The following is a 14,220-nucleotide window of genomic DNA, read 5'->3' on the forward strand; positions in this document are numbered from 1 at the left end:
CCACAGGGTGGGGTTGAATCTCCGAGGGAGGGGCTGCTGCCTCTCCCCAGAACCCTGGGAAGGAGCAATATGGCCACCGTCCTGTGTGGCTGCAACTCAGCAAAAGCTCTGAGTGCCCTCCAAATCCCGAGTGTCCCCACACAGTTCCAGTCCAGCCCACCCTCCCTGTGCCGGAGCCCAAGGTGAGTGGCTGTGGCTCTTTTAGCCTCTGTCCTGGCTCTGCACTGTGGAGCCACTTGGGAGTGTAACCCAAGGGAGCTGCTCACAGCTAAGGCTGCTGCCGAGCTGCCGACCATGGGCTCCCAGCCCCCGTCTCGCGCCTTCACAAGCCTACCAGGATCGAGTCAGTGTCCTTCATTATATGGTCCTCGCAAGCTGCTTTTCTGTTGCTTTTTCCTGTCGATTTGTCTCTGTTTTAGTTGTAATTCCGGTATAGTCCTGGGAGACGGTCTGTGTAGCTTCCATTCACTCTGCCGCCATTTTGGAATTCCCAACTTATACCTTTTTGAAAAATATATCTTTTTATTGATTTTTTTAGAGAAAGTGGAAGGGAGTGAAATAGAAACATCGTTGTGAGAGAGAAACATGGACTGGCTGCCTCCTGCATGCCCTCTGCTGGGGATCAAGCCTACAATCAGGGCATGTGCCCTGACCGGGATTCAAACCAGGACCTCTCAGTCCATGGGACTATGCTCAATCCACTGAGCCACACTGGCTGGGCTAAAGCTTATACCTTTTGAGCACTTCTTTCATGCTAAGTATTATGTGAAATATTATCTTATTTAATTGTCCCAACAATCACATGAGGCAGTTCATTATTATTCCTATTCTGCAGATATGGCAACTGAGGCTATTGAGGTTAAATAATTAACCCAAGATGTTAGGGTGGTTAGGAGGAATTTCTACCCAGGAATTCTAAATCCAGAACCTTGGCTTAATCACTCTGCCAATTATAGAAGAATATAATATATACCCACTGTAACAAATAAAAATATAGATAAGAAGAAAAATATTATTCATTCATCATCATACAAAGATGATCGCTCAACATTAGTATGTCTCCTTATTACTCTTTTTAGTACAGTTTTAATAATTATAGTGGCATTTTTGTGTATAATTTTGTATCCCATTTTTAAACTTATAATGGAAGCATTTTCCCATGTTATTAAACATTCCTTATAAATATCATCTTAATTGGGTGCAATCTTTCCTCCTTTTCAGACATTAGGTCATTTCCAATTTTTCTCTACTGTAAATAATTCTGCAATGACCATCTTCATGTTTTTCCATTCATTTCTTTCCATTTTCAACATGTTTCCTCAGGATAATATGGCACTTATTTCCAGCTGCTCTCAATGTCTAATTTCTCCCTCTTTCTCATTATAAGAGAACTTGTGCTTTTTAGCTGGGTGTGGGCTACCCAGAATAAATAAAAGCCATGCTTCCAAGCCTCCCTCAAGCTGGAGGTGGTTATACAACCACATGATTACGTTCTAGTTAATGGGCTTTGAATAGAAATGAAAGGTGCAACCTCCAAGTTCTACCCTGAAAAGGAAGGGACATGTCCCCCCTTCCAACCTTGCTGCTGGCTGCAATGCAGATGTGGTAGTGAACCATACTGGACTAGAGTCATGAGAGAAAACAGCCTAAGAACAGTAGAGCACAAAGCAGAAGGAGCCTGAGTTCCTAACAATTTTCCAGAGCATAGCTATCATACTAGTTTGGATTATATGTGAGAGAAAAGTATGTTTCTGTTTAAGCCAGTGTTATTTTGGGTCTCTTTGTATAGTTATTGAAATCAGACACTCAATTAGTATAGATAGGTTTTACAACTTAGATTTATAGGGACAAATGATATAAACAGTTTTAAGCCTTGCAATGCATGCAGTTAGGACAAATTATCAAAGAATATACTAGTTTACCCACTTACCAGCAAAGTAAAAGCATTTGTTTAACTAAACTTTCTCTATCACTCAGTATTTTTTTCTTTTTTTATTATTATTATTTTTTTCAATCCTCACCCAAGGATATTTTTACATTTATCTTCAGACAGAGTGGGAGGGAGAGGGAGAGAAAGACAGAAACATCAATGAGAAAGAACATCAATTGGCAGCCTCCTGCATGTCCCCCACTGGGGATTTGGCCCACAACCTAAGCATGTGTTCTGACCAGGAATTGAACTGGTGACCTCTTGGTGCATGGGCTGACACTCAACCACTGAGTCACACCGACTGGGCCAGACTTATTTATTTATTTTAACCCTCACCCAAGAATATTTTCCCTTTTTTGTTCAGATAGAGAGGGAGTGAGGGAGGGAGGCGGGGAGAGAGGGAGAGGGAGAGAGAGAGAGAGAAAAACATCTATGTAAGAGAGACACATTGACTGGTTGCCTCCTGCGTGACCCGAGCAGGGCTTGGGACCAGTCTTACTCTTTCAATCTTGTTCTTAGACTTCATATCTCATCTCTTTACTTTCAGCAAGACCAAGCATTCCAGCTTATTTTTTCTTGCTCTACTTGCTTAGTTTTGGTAGTTAGAAGGTCTAGGGAAGATCTGGTGTCCTTTCCTATTTCAGAGATATGGGTTAACCATTGAGTTAATGCCACAAGCTTCATTTCTAGACATTGGAAATTGTGCTCATATGTTTGTAATGAGAACACAGTTCAAAGGAGAAAGACACGAGAGCCTCTGTTCTTGGTAAACCAAAAATAAAAAACACAAGAATCTGAGCCCCAAATATGACATGCCTGAAATAAGAATACCATTAGATATAAGCACAAAGGAAAAGAGTAAAGAGGACTACTTGAGCAGCATCATGACTCTATGATGAACATGCTTTTGGTTTAGACCAATATATACCAGGCTGTTAGCACTTCTTAACCATTTATGTTTTGGATTAGTTTAGCCTATAGGGAAGTTTGTCCTTATCATTCTTATCTGTCTTTCCAACACCATTTTCTTTCCTCCTAGAACAGCCAGATACATCTTTTGTGACCCAATTCCCACAAGGCCTAGCTGTTAGCTAGCTGTCAACAGAGGTCACTTGTGGCATACTATTAGTTACTTATCTATTCTACTTCCTTCTTTTTCTTTTCCAACAGATCCCTCGTTTTGTGCAAATAGTTGTTCAGGAAAGGATGGGTCCTTCCTACAGTTCCAGGTAGTCTTTTTATTCTTGATAATGACTGGTTTAGGATAGGTACATGGCACAATACATTGTCGCTCATCAAAATGCTAAGGATGGCAGAGGAGAAATATGGAAGAATTGAGACCTTGATAGTTTCACTGAACCACTGAATTAACCAACTTGTAACTGCCCTACCTTTGAACATGGTTTTGTTGGCTTTTCTGTTACTTGCAGCTGAAACTACCCTGATATCCCACCAAATCCCAATACTTATTTTGTGAATTTTGACCATATCAGTTCAATAACCATGGAACCATGTCTTGAGTATCCTTTTAAATACAAGTACACGCCTGACACTAGAATAAAAAAATATATTGAGACTCAGAAATTTTCTATTAAGATACCTATCATCCTTGTTTTTTCAAACAAATACCTTTGTAAACTGACAACTTCTTTGAAAATACACTCTGAGGAGAGGCATTCTGAGCTGTTTGCAACTGATGAAAGCAAAGTTATATATTGGTCAAGAAGACCCAAACAACAGTGTAAGAGTGTGGGGAAGGCACTCAATTTTTAAATTCCAAATCTCTACACCACAGCACCCAGTGTCATCAGAAGGAAATTATGTGGCAGTGGGGCAGGTCCATTATGAGGTATCATTAGGCATACAACGTTTGGAGAAGCAACTTAACAGCTCTACTCCCAACTTCAGGCCCTGAGCCTGATCTCAGTTGGATTACAGTCCTGGGGCACAATGCCCTTAGACCAGCTATTTTTTATTCGGTGTGCCGAAAGAGGCACACTGATATGTGCAAGAATTTTTAAAACATGCGATAACTTGGGAAGCTCTCGGGGCAACATGGTGTTGCCCAGCGACAAGAAGCAGCTGGCTCAGAATTTGCGGCAACCTGCATTAGTAGATGAGACAACTGAGGCTCAGAGAGGTTAAGGCTTTCTCCCACGGTCACGCCACAGGTGAGCAGGTGGTTGTCCAACAAGCAGAGGCATGAGCTGGGCCCGTGCCATCCTGCTAGCTCAGGGTCTCTCTCGGAGCTGGAGAGGCATCTGTGGTGCCGCCCTCACGGGAGCCCCCTTCTCTCAGGTACCCTCCCAGGCCGCTTGAGGCCTCCACTGCAGTGTAGCCACCCACAGCTCTGACTCATCGCTGGTCCCAAGCCCACCTGAGCCCCTGTGGGTACCCGCTAAGGCCCTATCACCCTACGAAGAGCTGTTTAGGCAGGCGCCAGATGGGATCTGGGACAAGGCCAGCTTTGTGTGAGCCGTGCAGAACTTCAGGCAGCACAACATGCACAAGCGGGCCCACGTTGACTTCATCTACCTAGCCCTGCGCAAGATGCGGGAGTACAGAGTCAAAGGGACCTGGCTGTCTACAACCTGCTGCTTGACATCTTCCCTAAGGAGGTCTTCCAGCCTCACAGCGTCTTCCAGAAAATCTTCATTCACTACCCACAGCAGCAGGAGTGTGGAATTGCAGTCCTGGAGGAGATGGAAAACCATGGGGTGATGCCCAACAAGGAGACAGAGTTCCTGCTGGTTCAGATATTTGGGCGCAAAAGCTACCCCATGCTCAAGTTCGTGCACATGAAGCTGTGGTTCTCCCGCTTCAAGAATGTCAACCCCTTTCCCGGGCCCCGGGACCTGCCCCAGGACCCCGTGGACCTGGCCACGCTGGGCCTGCAGCACATAGAGCCTGACCTCAGCGCCAGGGTCACCGTCTACCAGATGCCTTCGTCTAAAGATTCCACAGATAACAGCAGATCCTGAACAGCATATCGTAGGTATCCAGAGCCCCGATCAACAGGCCATACTGGCTCACCACAACCCAGCCCGGCCTATCTTCATCGAGGGCCCCTTCTCCCTGTGGCTCCGCAACAAATGTTTCTACTACCACATCCTCAGAGCAGACTTGGTGCCCCCTGAGGAGAGGGAAGTGGAGAAGACTCCAGAGGAATGGAACCTCTACTATCCGATGCAGCTGGGCTTGGACTATGGGAGGAGTGGCTGGGATGACTATGAGTTTGATATCAATGAAGTGGAGGAAGGCCCTGTCTTCACCATATGTATGGTGGGTGCCCATGACCAGGCCACACTGGCCAAGTGGATCCAGGACCTGCAGGAAACCAACTCAGCCCTGGCCCAGATCCCAGTGGTCTTCTGCCTGGCTGCGTCCACCGGGGAGCTGCTGGCGACCTCAGGACTGGATGAGCTGTCCTCGCCACCACCCAAAGGGCAGGAAGAAGAGGAAGATGATCCACAGCTACAGCAGCAGAGCCGGAGCTGAGGCCTGAGCAGGCACAGGGGCATGGGCTTGGACTGGTGTGAAAACGTGATGTGACTACTGAATGTAAAGCAAATAAAAGTTTTCCGGTTTGGAAAAAATAAATAAATAAAACATGCGATAACTTACTATTTAATTAGGGGCACTGACCTCTCTTTTTTCCCTTAGGTTGTCAAATAAAAAAATGACAACAGCCCGGCTGGTGTGGCTCAATAGTTGAGTATCAACCTATGCACTAAGAGGTCACCAGTTCAACTCCTGGTCAGGGGACATGCCCAGGTTGTGAGCTCAATCCCCAGTGTGGGGTGTGCAGAAGGCAGGCAATCGATGTTCTCTCTCATGTTTCTCTCTCTCTCTCTCTCCCTCTCCTTTCCTCTTTCTCTAAAAATCAATGAAGAAAATTTTTTTTTTAATTTCATAATTTAAAACAAATGACAACAGCCAATGCAACAATAGTTGTCCAGTGTCAATGAATCAAAATTATACCTATTTTTAGTCAGATTGGCAAAAAAAAAAAAATCTATTTTTTGGTGTGCTGCAGAACTTTAAAATTAGTTTCTGTATGCTATGAGATGAAAAAGGTTGATAATTGCTGCCCTAGACTACAATGAGTTGGAGACAGCAACCAAGCCTGAGCTGATCTGAATGGACTTTGTCCACGTGAAGATACCCAGTTACATTCCACATACCCACGGATAGCCCAAGACCAAGACACAGAAGACTGCTGGTCCTCAGTCACCCTCCGCGGGCGGGGCCCAAGTTTTGAGTCCACAGGGCACTGCTGGCTGGACCCAACTTTCGCTACTGATAATCTTTCCGGTTCTAGAGTCTCCCTGTTTTCTTGCTTTCTTCCTTTCCTGAAACATTACATCCATGTGGAGTCACCCAAACCCTCCACTTCCTGGCGTTAGCCGGCACTGAGCTCACCAGGGAGACCCAGGCAGCGGAACCGGAAATACTTGCTTGGAAACCGGGAAAGAAACTACATCTCCCAGCATGCCCAGTGAACTCTCGGTCTGACGTTAAGGGTCAACACAAGGGAAATGGCCTGGCACTGGTCGGGTTTCAGTTGGTTGGAACATCTTCCGGTATACCAAAAAGGTTGTGGGTTCTATTCCAGGTCAGGGCGCGTAGGAGATACAACCGATGGATGTTCTCTCTCACGTCATTGTTTTTCTTTCTTTCTCTCCCTTTCTCTCTTTCTCTAAAAATCGATAACCTATCCTCCGGTAAGGACTTAAAAAGAAAGAGAAAGAATTGACCCCACCACAGTCATACTGACCAATCACAGAGCAGAGTTGTGTAAATACACGGGGGCTGGGCACTTCCGGCGACTTTCTGGGCATCTCCTGGAGAAATTGGGGAGAATGGGAGCGTGGGAGACTCACAGTGGCTGGGCCTTGTCGTCTCAGTGTACTGGCCTGCTCATATCACCTTGTCCTGATTAATACAAAAGGCCAACTATGGAGGTTTCAGAGGCAAACTGAGGAAGACCAGCTGGCCTGGTACTCCTCTAAATGTACCTGTCCTCTAAGAATTTTTTTTTTTTTAGAATTTAGAAAACAGAATGAATAGTAGGATAGATGTGTGCTGACCCAGTTCACCCAGTTCCCTTCCGCCTCAGCTCCCTTCCACCTCCATTCCCTCCCGCTTATCGCTTACTGCCTCCGCTTCTGTACTTGCTTGCTTTCTCTCCCCCAAGGCCAACAAGAAATGCCAGTTGCAGAAGGTTATAACAAGCCCCCTATAAAGTAAAAAATTAGCTGAAAGTCAGGGCTGATATCTGAGAACTTAGGATCAGTCACCGGCTGGCTTTGCTCTCTATTTGGCTTTAATTTGGCTCTGGTGGTCTCTCGGTCCTCTTGTGCCACAACACTCAGGTCTTGATGAGTTGCTTTCTGCTATTTCTGCAGGAAGTTTTCCAGAATCATTAATTCCAGAACGGCAAGGGGGATCCTACCCGTCGGGAGTAAGCCCTTGAGTGCATAAAGGAGCTTTGCAGAGGAATTGGACCTCTAAGGACTATTCTCATCCCTCCCAGTTCTGTCTCGAAGTCCCTGTGGCATCTTGAAAAGGGCACTCCCGCACCCTAGGTGGCATCCACGCTCCCAACAACCGGGGCTGAGGTGGGACCAGGTCCCTTCTGGTCTTTTAGAAGACAGTAGGCTGGCCCTGGCCAGTTTGGCTCAGCGGTTAGAGCGTCAGCCTGCGGTCTGGAGAGACCCGGGTTTGGTTCCCAGTAAGGGCACGTACTTTGGTTGCAGTTTGTCCCCGGCCTTGGTTGGTCGTGCGGGTGGCAGCCACTCGATGTGTCCCTTCACGTCGATGTTTCTCTCTCTCTCTCCTTCCTCTCCCTCCCTCCCACTCTATCTGTACAAAAAAATGGAAAAAATATCCTCGGGTGAGGATTAAAAAAAAAAAAAAGAAGAAGAAGACAGTAGGCTGTATGTAATGGGAGGGCCCCTGAGCTCCAAATAGCCTTTTCACCAAGCTGTCTTCGCTGCTAGGCCAGGCACACAAGAGAAATGGCTTACCAAATTCTTACTTTCAGAATCACCACCCCCAGAGCAGGCCCATTATAGAAGGCTAAAACAGAGTGCCTCATTAAGTGTCTTTCTGAAATGCTGCTCAAATTACAGATTTCTAGGCTTCATTACACACACATTGAAGAAACACAAAACCTCCAGAGGCAAACTGAGGAAGACCAGCTGGCCTGGTACTCCTCTAAATGTACCTCTTAATCACACTAACATTCCATTGATTGATAGGACTGGTAAACTTAGGGAAGGAATAGGCCTGGATAGGATGCTACAGGGACCTTAGCAATGAGTGTGATGTGGAAGGAGAGGGACCAGCAAAGGGAAGGGTGTTGGGAGAACCCTGAATCCCTATCTTTTTCATGATTCTTCCTGGCCTGCTCAGTCTTCTCCTTTACCTTAGAGTGTCCTTACTTAATGTTCCTGGAGAGTTGTTCCCTCATCTTTTCTCTTTTAGTAGTTTCTTCTAGAACTTCAGTTTACCATCTTGGTCCCTATAGCACTGACTCAACAATTATGTCCATTTTTATTCCCTCTTTCCCAGTCCCTACTACCAGCCCTTAGAACCCATTTATACTTCGTCTCCAGCACTCAGGAACCTATTAACACCAAGCCCTTTTCCCCTTGCATGTGATATTTCTAGCTCTTCTCAGCCTCTTGTCCTGAGGTGGGGCTCTCATGTCATTTCAGGGACAAATGCTATCTGAGGATCTGGCTGTGTATTTTTCTCAAGAGAAAAATGTGAGTCTGCACCCTGCCCAGAGGTTATTTAGCCTAGTCACCACCCAGGAGTGTTTGAGGCCATGGCTTTGATGGGTAAGGCATTTGTTTTTTCTGCATTTTGGAACTTTGTCCAGTTCTGTGATTAGGACTTCATGTTTCATCCATATGTTGGTATCGGGGACTGGGACCTATCTCTGGGTGATTTATGTAGATATGATTAGAATTTGCATGAGAGTGCAATTTTCAAAGAATTAAATTATTTTCTTTTTGGAAATGTTTTTTTAAAATTTATTTTTGTTACAGATGTTTCTTCTTTTTCTCCACTAACACCCTCCTCCAAATCCCCCTACCCCGTCCCCAACTTTGTTGTCCATGTTCATCGGTTATGCATACATGCATATAAGTTCTATAGTTTATCTCTCCCTTCCCCCTCTCCCCCTCTTTTGAGGCCTGTCAGTCTGTACCTCACTTCCAAATCTCTGGGACTACCCCATTCCTCAGACTGTTATGTTCATTATATTCCACAAATAAGTGAGATCATATGAAACTTGTCTTTCTCTGCTTGGCTTGTTTCACGTAGGATAATACTTTCCAAGTCACTCCTTGTTTTCTCAAAGGATAAGAGATCTTTCTTTCTTACTGCTGCATAGTTCTCCATTGTGTATATGTACCACTGCTTTTTTATCCATTCATCTACTGATGGACACTTGGGCTGTTTCCAGATTTTAGCTATTGTAAATAGTGCTCCTACAAACATGGGGGTACATATATTCTTTCTGATTGGTGTTTCAGGCTTCCTAGGGTATCTCCCTAGAAGTGGGATCACTGAGTCAAATGGCAATTCAATTTTTAATTTTTTGAGGTAACACCATAGTGTTTTTCATAGTGGCTGCACCAGTCTGCAGTCTCACCAGCAGTATACTAAAGTCCCCTTTTCTCCACATCCTCGCCAACACTTGTTGTTTGATGACTTGTTGATGGCGGCCATTCTGACAGGTGTGAGGTGATACCTCATTGTTGTTTTAATTTGCATCGCTCTGATGATTAGTGATGTTGAGCATTTTTTCATATGTCTCTTAGCCATTTGTATGTCCTCTTTGGAGAGATGTCTATTTAGTTCCTCTGCCTAATTTTTTATCCTCACCCAAGGACATTTTTTCTTTGTTGTTGTTGTTGTTGTTGAGATAGAGTGGGAGGGAGGGAGGGAGGGAGGGAGAGAGAGAGAGAGAGAGAGAGAGAGAGAGAGAGAGAGAGACATCCACGTGAAAGGGACACATCGAGTGGTTGCCACCCACACGACCCAACCAGGGCCGGGGACACACCGCAACTGAGGTACGTGCCCTTAGTGGGAACGGAACCCAGGTCTCTTTGGACTGCAGGCCATGCTCTAACTGTTGAGCCAAACTGGCCAGGCCTCCTCTGCCTATTTTTTTTTTTTTATATCCTCACCCGAGGACATTTTTCCATTTTTTGTACAGATAGAGTGGGAGGGAGAGAGAGGAAGAGAGAGAGAGAGAGAAACATCGATGTGAAAGGGACACACCGAGTGGCTGCCACCCGCACGACCAACCAGGGCCGGGGACAAACTGCAACCGAGGTACATGCCCTTAGCGGGAACCAAGCCAGGGTCTCTCCGGACCGCAGGCCAATGCTCTAACCGCTGAGCCAAACTGGCCAGGGCATCGTCTGCCTATTTTTTAATTGGGTTCTTTCTCTTCCTTTTGTTGAGTTGTATGATCACTCTATATATTTTGGAAATTAACCCCTTATCTGATATATCATTGGCAATTAAGCTCTCCCATACACTGGGTTCCCTTTCCATTTCGATGGTTTTTTCTTTTGCTGTGCAGAAGCTTTTTACTTTGATGTAGTCCCACGTGTTCATTTTTTCCTTTGTTTCTATTGCCTTGGGTGATGTATTTGTGAAAATTCTGCTGCGTGTGATGTTCGAATTTTTGTTGCCTACATTTTCTTCTAGGATTCTTATGTATTCACGAGTCATATTTAAGTCTTTTATCCATTTTGAGTTTATTCTTGTGTATGGTGTAAGTTGATGGTCTAGTTTCATTTTATTGCATGTAGCTGTCCAATTTTCTCAACACCATTTATTAAAGAGGCTGTCTTTACTCCATTTTGTGCTCTTGCCACCTCTGTCAAATATTAATTGAGCATATTGCCTTGGGTCCATTTTGGGTTCTTTGTTCTGTTCCACTGGTCTTGTGCCAGTACCAGGCTGTTTCAATTACAGTAGCTTTGTAGTATAACCTGAAACCCGGTATTGTGATCCCACCTACTGTGACCTTCTTTTTCAAGATTGCTATAGCTATGTGGACTCTTTTTCAGTTCTATGTGAACTTTTGAAGTATTTGTTCTAGTTCTGTGAAATATGTCATTGGTATTTTGGTGGGGATTGCATTGAATCTATAGATTGCATTGGGTAATATGGACATTTTAATGATGTTAATTCTTCCAATCCATGAACAAGGTAGGTGCTTCCACTTTTTTTATATCTTCCTCTATTTCTTTTTTCAATGTCTTGTAGTTTTCTGCAAATAGGTCCTTTACTTCTTTGGTTAAGTTTATTCTTAGATATCTTAATTTTTTACCACAATGGTAAATGGGATTGTTTTTTCAGTTTCTCTTTCTGTGAGTTCATCATTGGTGTATAGGAATGCCATCAATTTCTTGACGTTAATTTTGTATCCTGCTACTTTGCCAAATTCATTTATTATGTCTGGTAGATTTTTGATGGACTCTTTTGGGTTTTCTATGTATAATATCATGTCATCTGCAAATAATGACAATTTCACTTCCTCCTTTCCAATTTGGATTCCTTTTATTTTTTCTTCATGTCTGATTGCTCTGGCTAAGACTTCCAGTACTATGTTAAATAAGAGTGGCAAAAGTGGGCATCCCTGTCTTGTTTCTATTCTTAAGGGAAATGCTTTTGGATTTTGCCCATTGAGTATGATGTTGGCTGTAGGTCTTTCATATATGGCCTTTATTATGTCAAGATATGATCCCTCTATTCCCACATTGCTGAGTGTTTTTATCAGAAATGGGTGCTGGATTTTGTCGAATGCTTTTTTCAGCGTCTATTGATATGATCTATGAGAATGTTTCTGTTCTTCCTGTTCATTTTGTTTGTAGATTCCATTGTTGATAGATATGTATTCATTGCCATTTTATTTGTTCATACATTTTATCTTTTTCTTCAAAAAGACCCTTCATCATTTCATATAATAACGGTTTGGTAGTGATGAACTCCTTTAACTTTTTCTTGTCTGGGAAAGTTTTTATATGTCCTTCAATTCTAAATGACAGCTTTGCAGGATAGAGTAATTTTGGTTGTAGGTTCTTGGTTTTCTTCACTCTGAATATTTCTTGCCACTCCCTTCTGGCCTGCAAAGTTTCTTTTGAGAAATCAGCTGACAGCCTAATGGGTACTCCCTTGTAGGTAACTAGCTGCCTTTCTCTTGCTGCTTTTAATATTCTCTCTTTGTCTTGAACCTTTTGCATTTTGATGATGATGTGTCCTGGTGTGTGCCTCTTGGGGTTCATCTTGTTTGGGACTCTCTGTGCTTCCTGGACTTGTATGTCTGTTTCCTTCACCAAGTTAGGAAAGTTTTCTGCCATTATTGTTTCAAACAGGTTTTCGATTTCTTGTTCTCTCTATTCTCCTTCGGGCACCCCCAAGACGCGAATGTTGGCATGCTTGAAGTTGTCCCAGAGACTCCTTACACTATCCTCATTTTTTTGGATTCTTTTTTCTTTTTGTTGTTCTGATTGGGGATTTTTTGCTTCCTTATATTCCAAATCGATGGTTTGCTCCTTGGATTTACATACTCTATTATTGAAGCTGTGTAAATTATTCTTTATTTCAGTTAATGCCTCCTTTAATTCTAACTGTGTATCCATGATTTCTAACTGGTCCTTTTTTATGCTCTTGAGGCCCTCCCTAAGTTCACTGAGGTTCTCACTGAGTTCATTGAGTATCCTTATAAGCAGTATTTTGAACTCAGTATCTGTTATGTTGCTTATCTCCCTTTCGCTTAGTTCTTTTATTGGGGTTTTGTTCTGTTCTTTCATTTGGGACCTGTTTCTTTGTCTCCTCATTTTGGCTGCCTCCCTGTGTTTGTTTCTGTGTATTACTTAATGAGAGGTATGGGGCTCTCTGAGACCCGGTGCTGCTCGTTTGAAAGAATTTAGGAAAACCTGAAGCAGGATCCAAGACCGGCCAATCCTATGGCTAAGCAAGTGGCAACAGCTTGGGTGGGCTTGAAAGTTCTGTGGGGTGGGGCAGGGCCTCAGGGAGTCAGCAGGGTGGGGCTACCAGTGTGAGCCAGGTTGCTGGAGTCCCAGATATGGCTTCTGTCTGCCGCCCCCTGGAAGGGCTCACCAAAGGAACAAAGGCCTCTGACAGCACGTTTGTCCCCGAGGAAGCCCCCTCTCCAGCGCTCGCTCCAGTGCCAAACAGCTCAGTTCTTCCCTGTGTGTCTCTGGCGCCCCTCAATCTGCCTCCCCTCTGAGTTAGAGGGAGAGAGTCCGATAAGTCCGTGCGCGGGCCCTTTAAGGAGCTGCCTGGGGCTCCAGCCGCTTCAGCTTCCCTGAGCCTCAGTTTCCGCTGGTTTTTCCAGCCAGAAGTTATGGGGATTCTCTTCCTGGCACTGGAACCCTGAACGGGGCACCTGGTGTGGGACGGGGACCCCTCAGTCCTCAGGAAGGACCTTCCCAGCTGCGGGAGCCTCCTGATTTTTATCCACCACGCTTGGGTGTGGGACCAGCCCGTCTCGCCGCCGCCCAGCCGCCTGTCCTACCGGTCTGGATGTAGCTGCTTTTTTTTCTTAGTTCCGTAGTTGTACGACTTCCATTCAGCTTGATTTCAGGCGGTTTTGTTTTTTTTGTTTGTTTTTATCCTCACCCGAGGACCTTTTTCCATTTCTTGTTCAGATAGAGTGGGAGGGAGAGAGAGGAACAGAGAGAGAGAGAAACATCGATGTGAAGGGACACATCGAGTGGCTGCCACCCGCACAACCAACCAGGGCCGGGGACAAACTGCAACCGAGGTACATGCCCTTAGCGGGAACCGAACCCGGGTCTCTCTGTACCGCAGGCCGATACTCCAACCGCTGAGCCAAACCGGCCAGGGCCAGGTGGTTTTGAATGATGGTTGTTCTGTAGTTTAGTTGTAACTTTGATGTGGTTGTGGGAGGACGCGATACCGCGTTTACCTACGCCGCCATCTTGACCGGAAGTCCACAATGGTTTCTTATGAGACATGGCAGTACCTGATTATCTTCTCAAAGATTTGTTACACTCAGGTCACACTTTTACTTGTGAAAATTCCATTAGTATAGGTTACTATCATTGCTGAAGACTAGAAATTAATATACAGTCTGCCCTCGTTTATTGCAGTCAATCAGTTCCAGAGTCTACTGCAATAAATGAATTTCTGCAAAGTAGGATTCTTTATATACAGTTGTCCCTTGCCACTTTGCGCTTTGACTTTTGCGGCTTCACTGTTTCGCGGGTTTT

The 14,220-nt window shown here is 44.7% G+C and overlaps 1 protein-coding gene and 1 pseudogene across 1 annotated transcript in view; both read left to right on the plus strand.

Moving 5' to 3' along the window:
• The first annotated feature begins 4,109 nt into the window (after positions 1-4,109).
• On the plus strand, positions 4,110-5,428 carry LOC118642722 (annotated as a pseudogene).
• Positions 5,429-8,658: 3,230 nt separating this feature from the next.
• Positions 8,659-14,220, plus strand: part of ZNF597 (zinc finger protein 597) — a 29,958-nt gene continuing 24,396 nt past the window's right edge. The window contains 2 exon segments of the mRNA XM_036279744.1: positions 8,659-8,755; positions 12,010-12,039. Coding sequence (XP_036135637.1) covers positions 8,659-8,755; positions 12,010-12,039 — 127 coding nt within the window.

Source organism: Molossus molossus, unplaced genomic scaffold (genome assembly GCF_014108415.1).
Source record: "Molossus molossus isolate mMolMol1 unplaced genomic scaffold, mMolMol1.p scaffold_m16_p_3, whole genome shotgun sequence".
In the NCBI taxonomy this organism is placed as follows: Eukaryota; Metazoa; Chordata; class Mammalia; order Chiroptera; family Molossidae; genus Molossus; species Molossus molossus.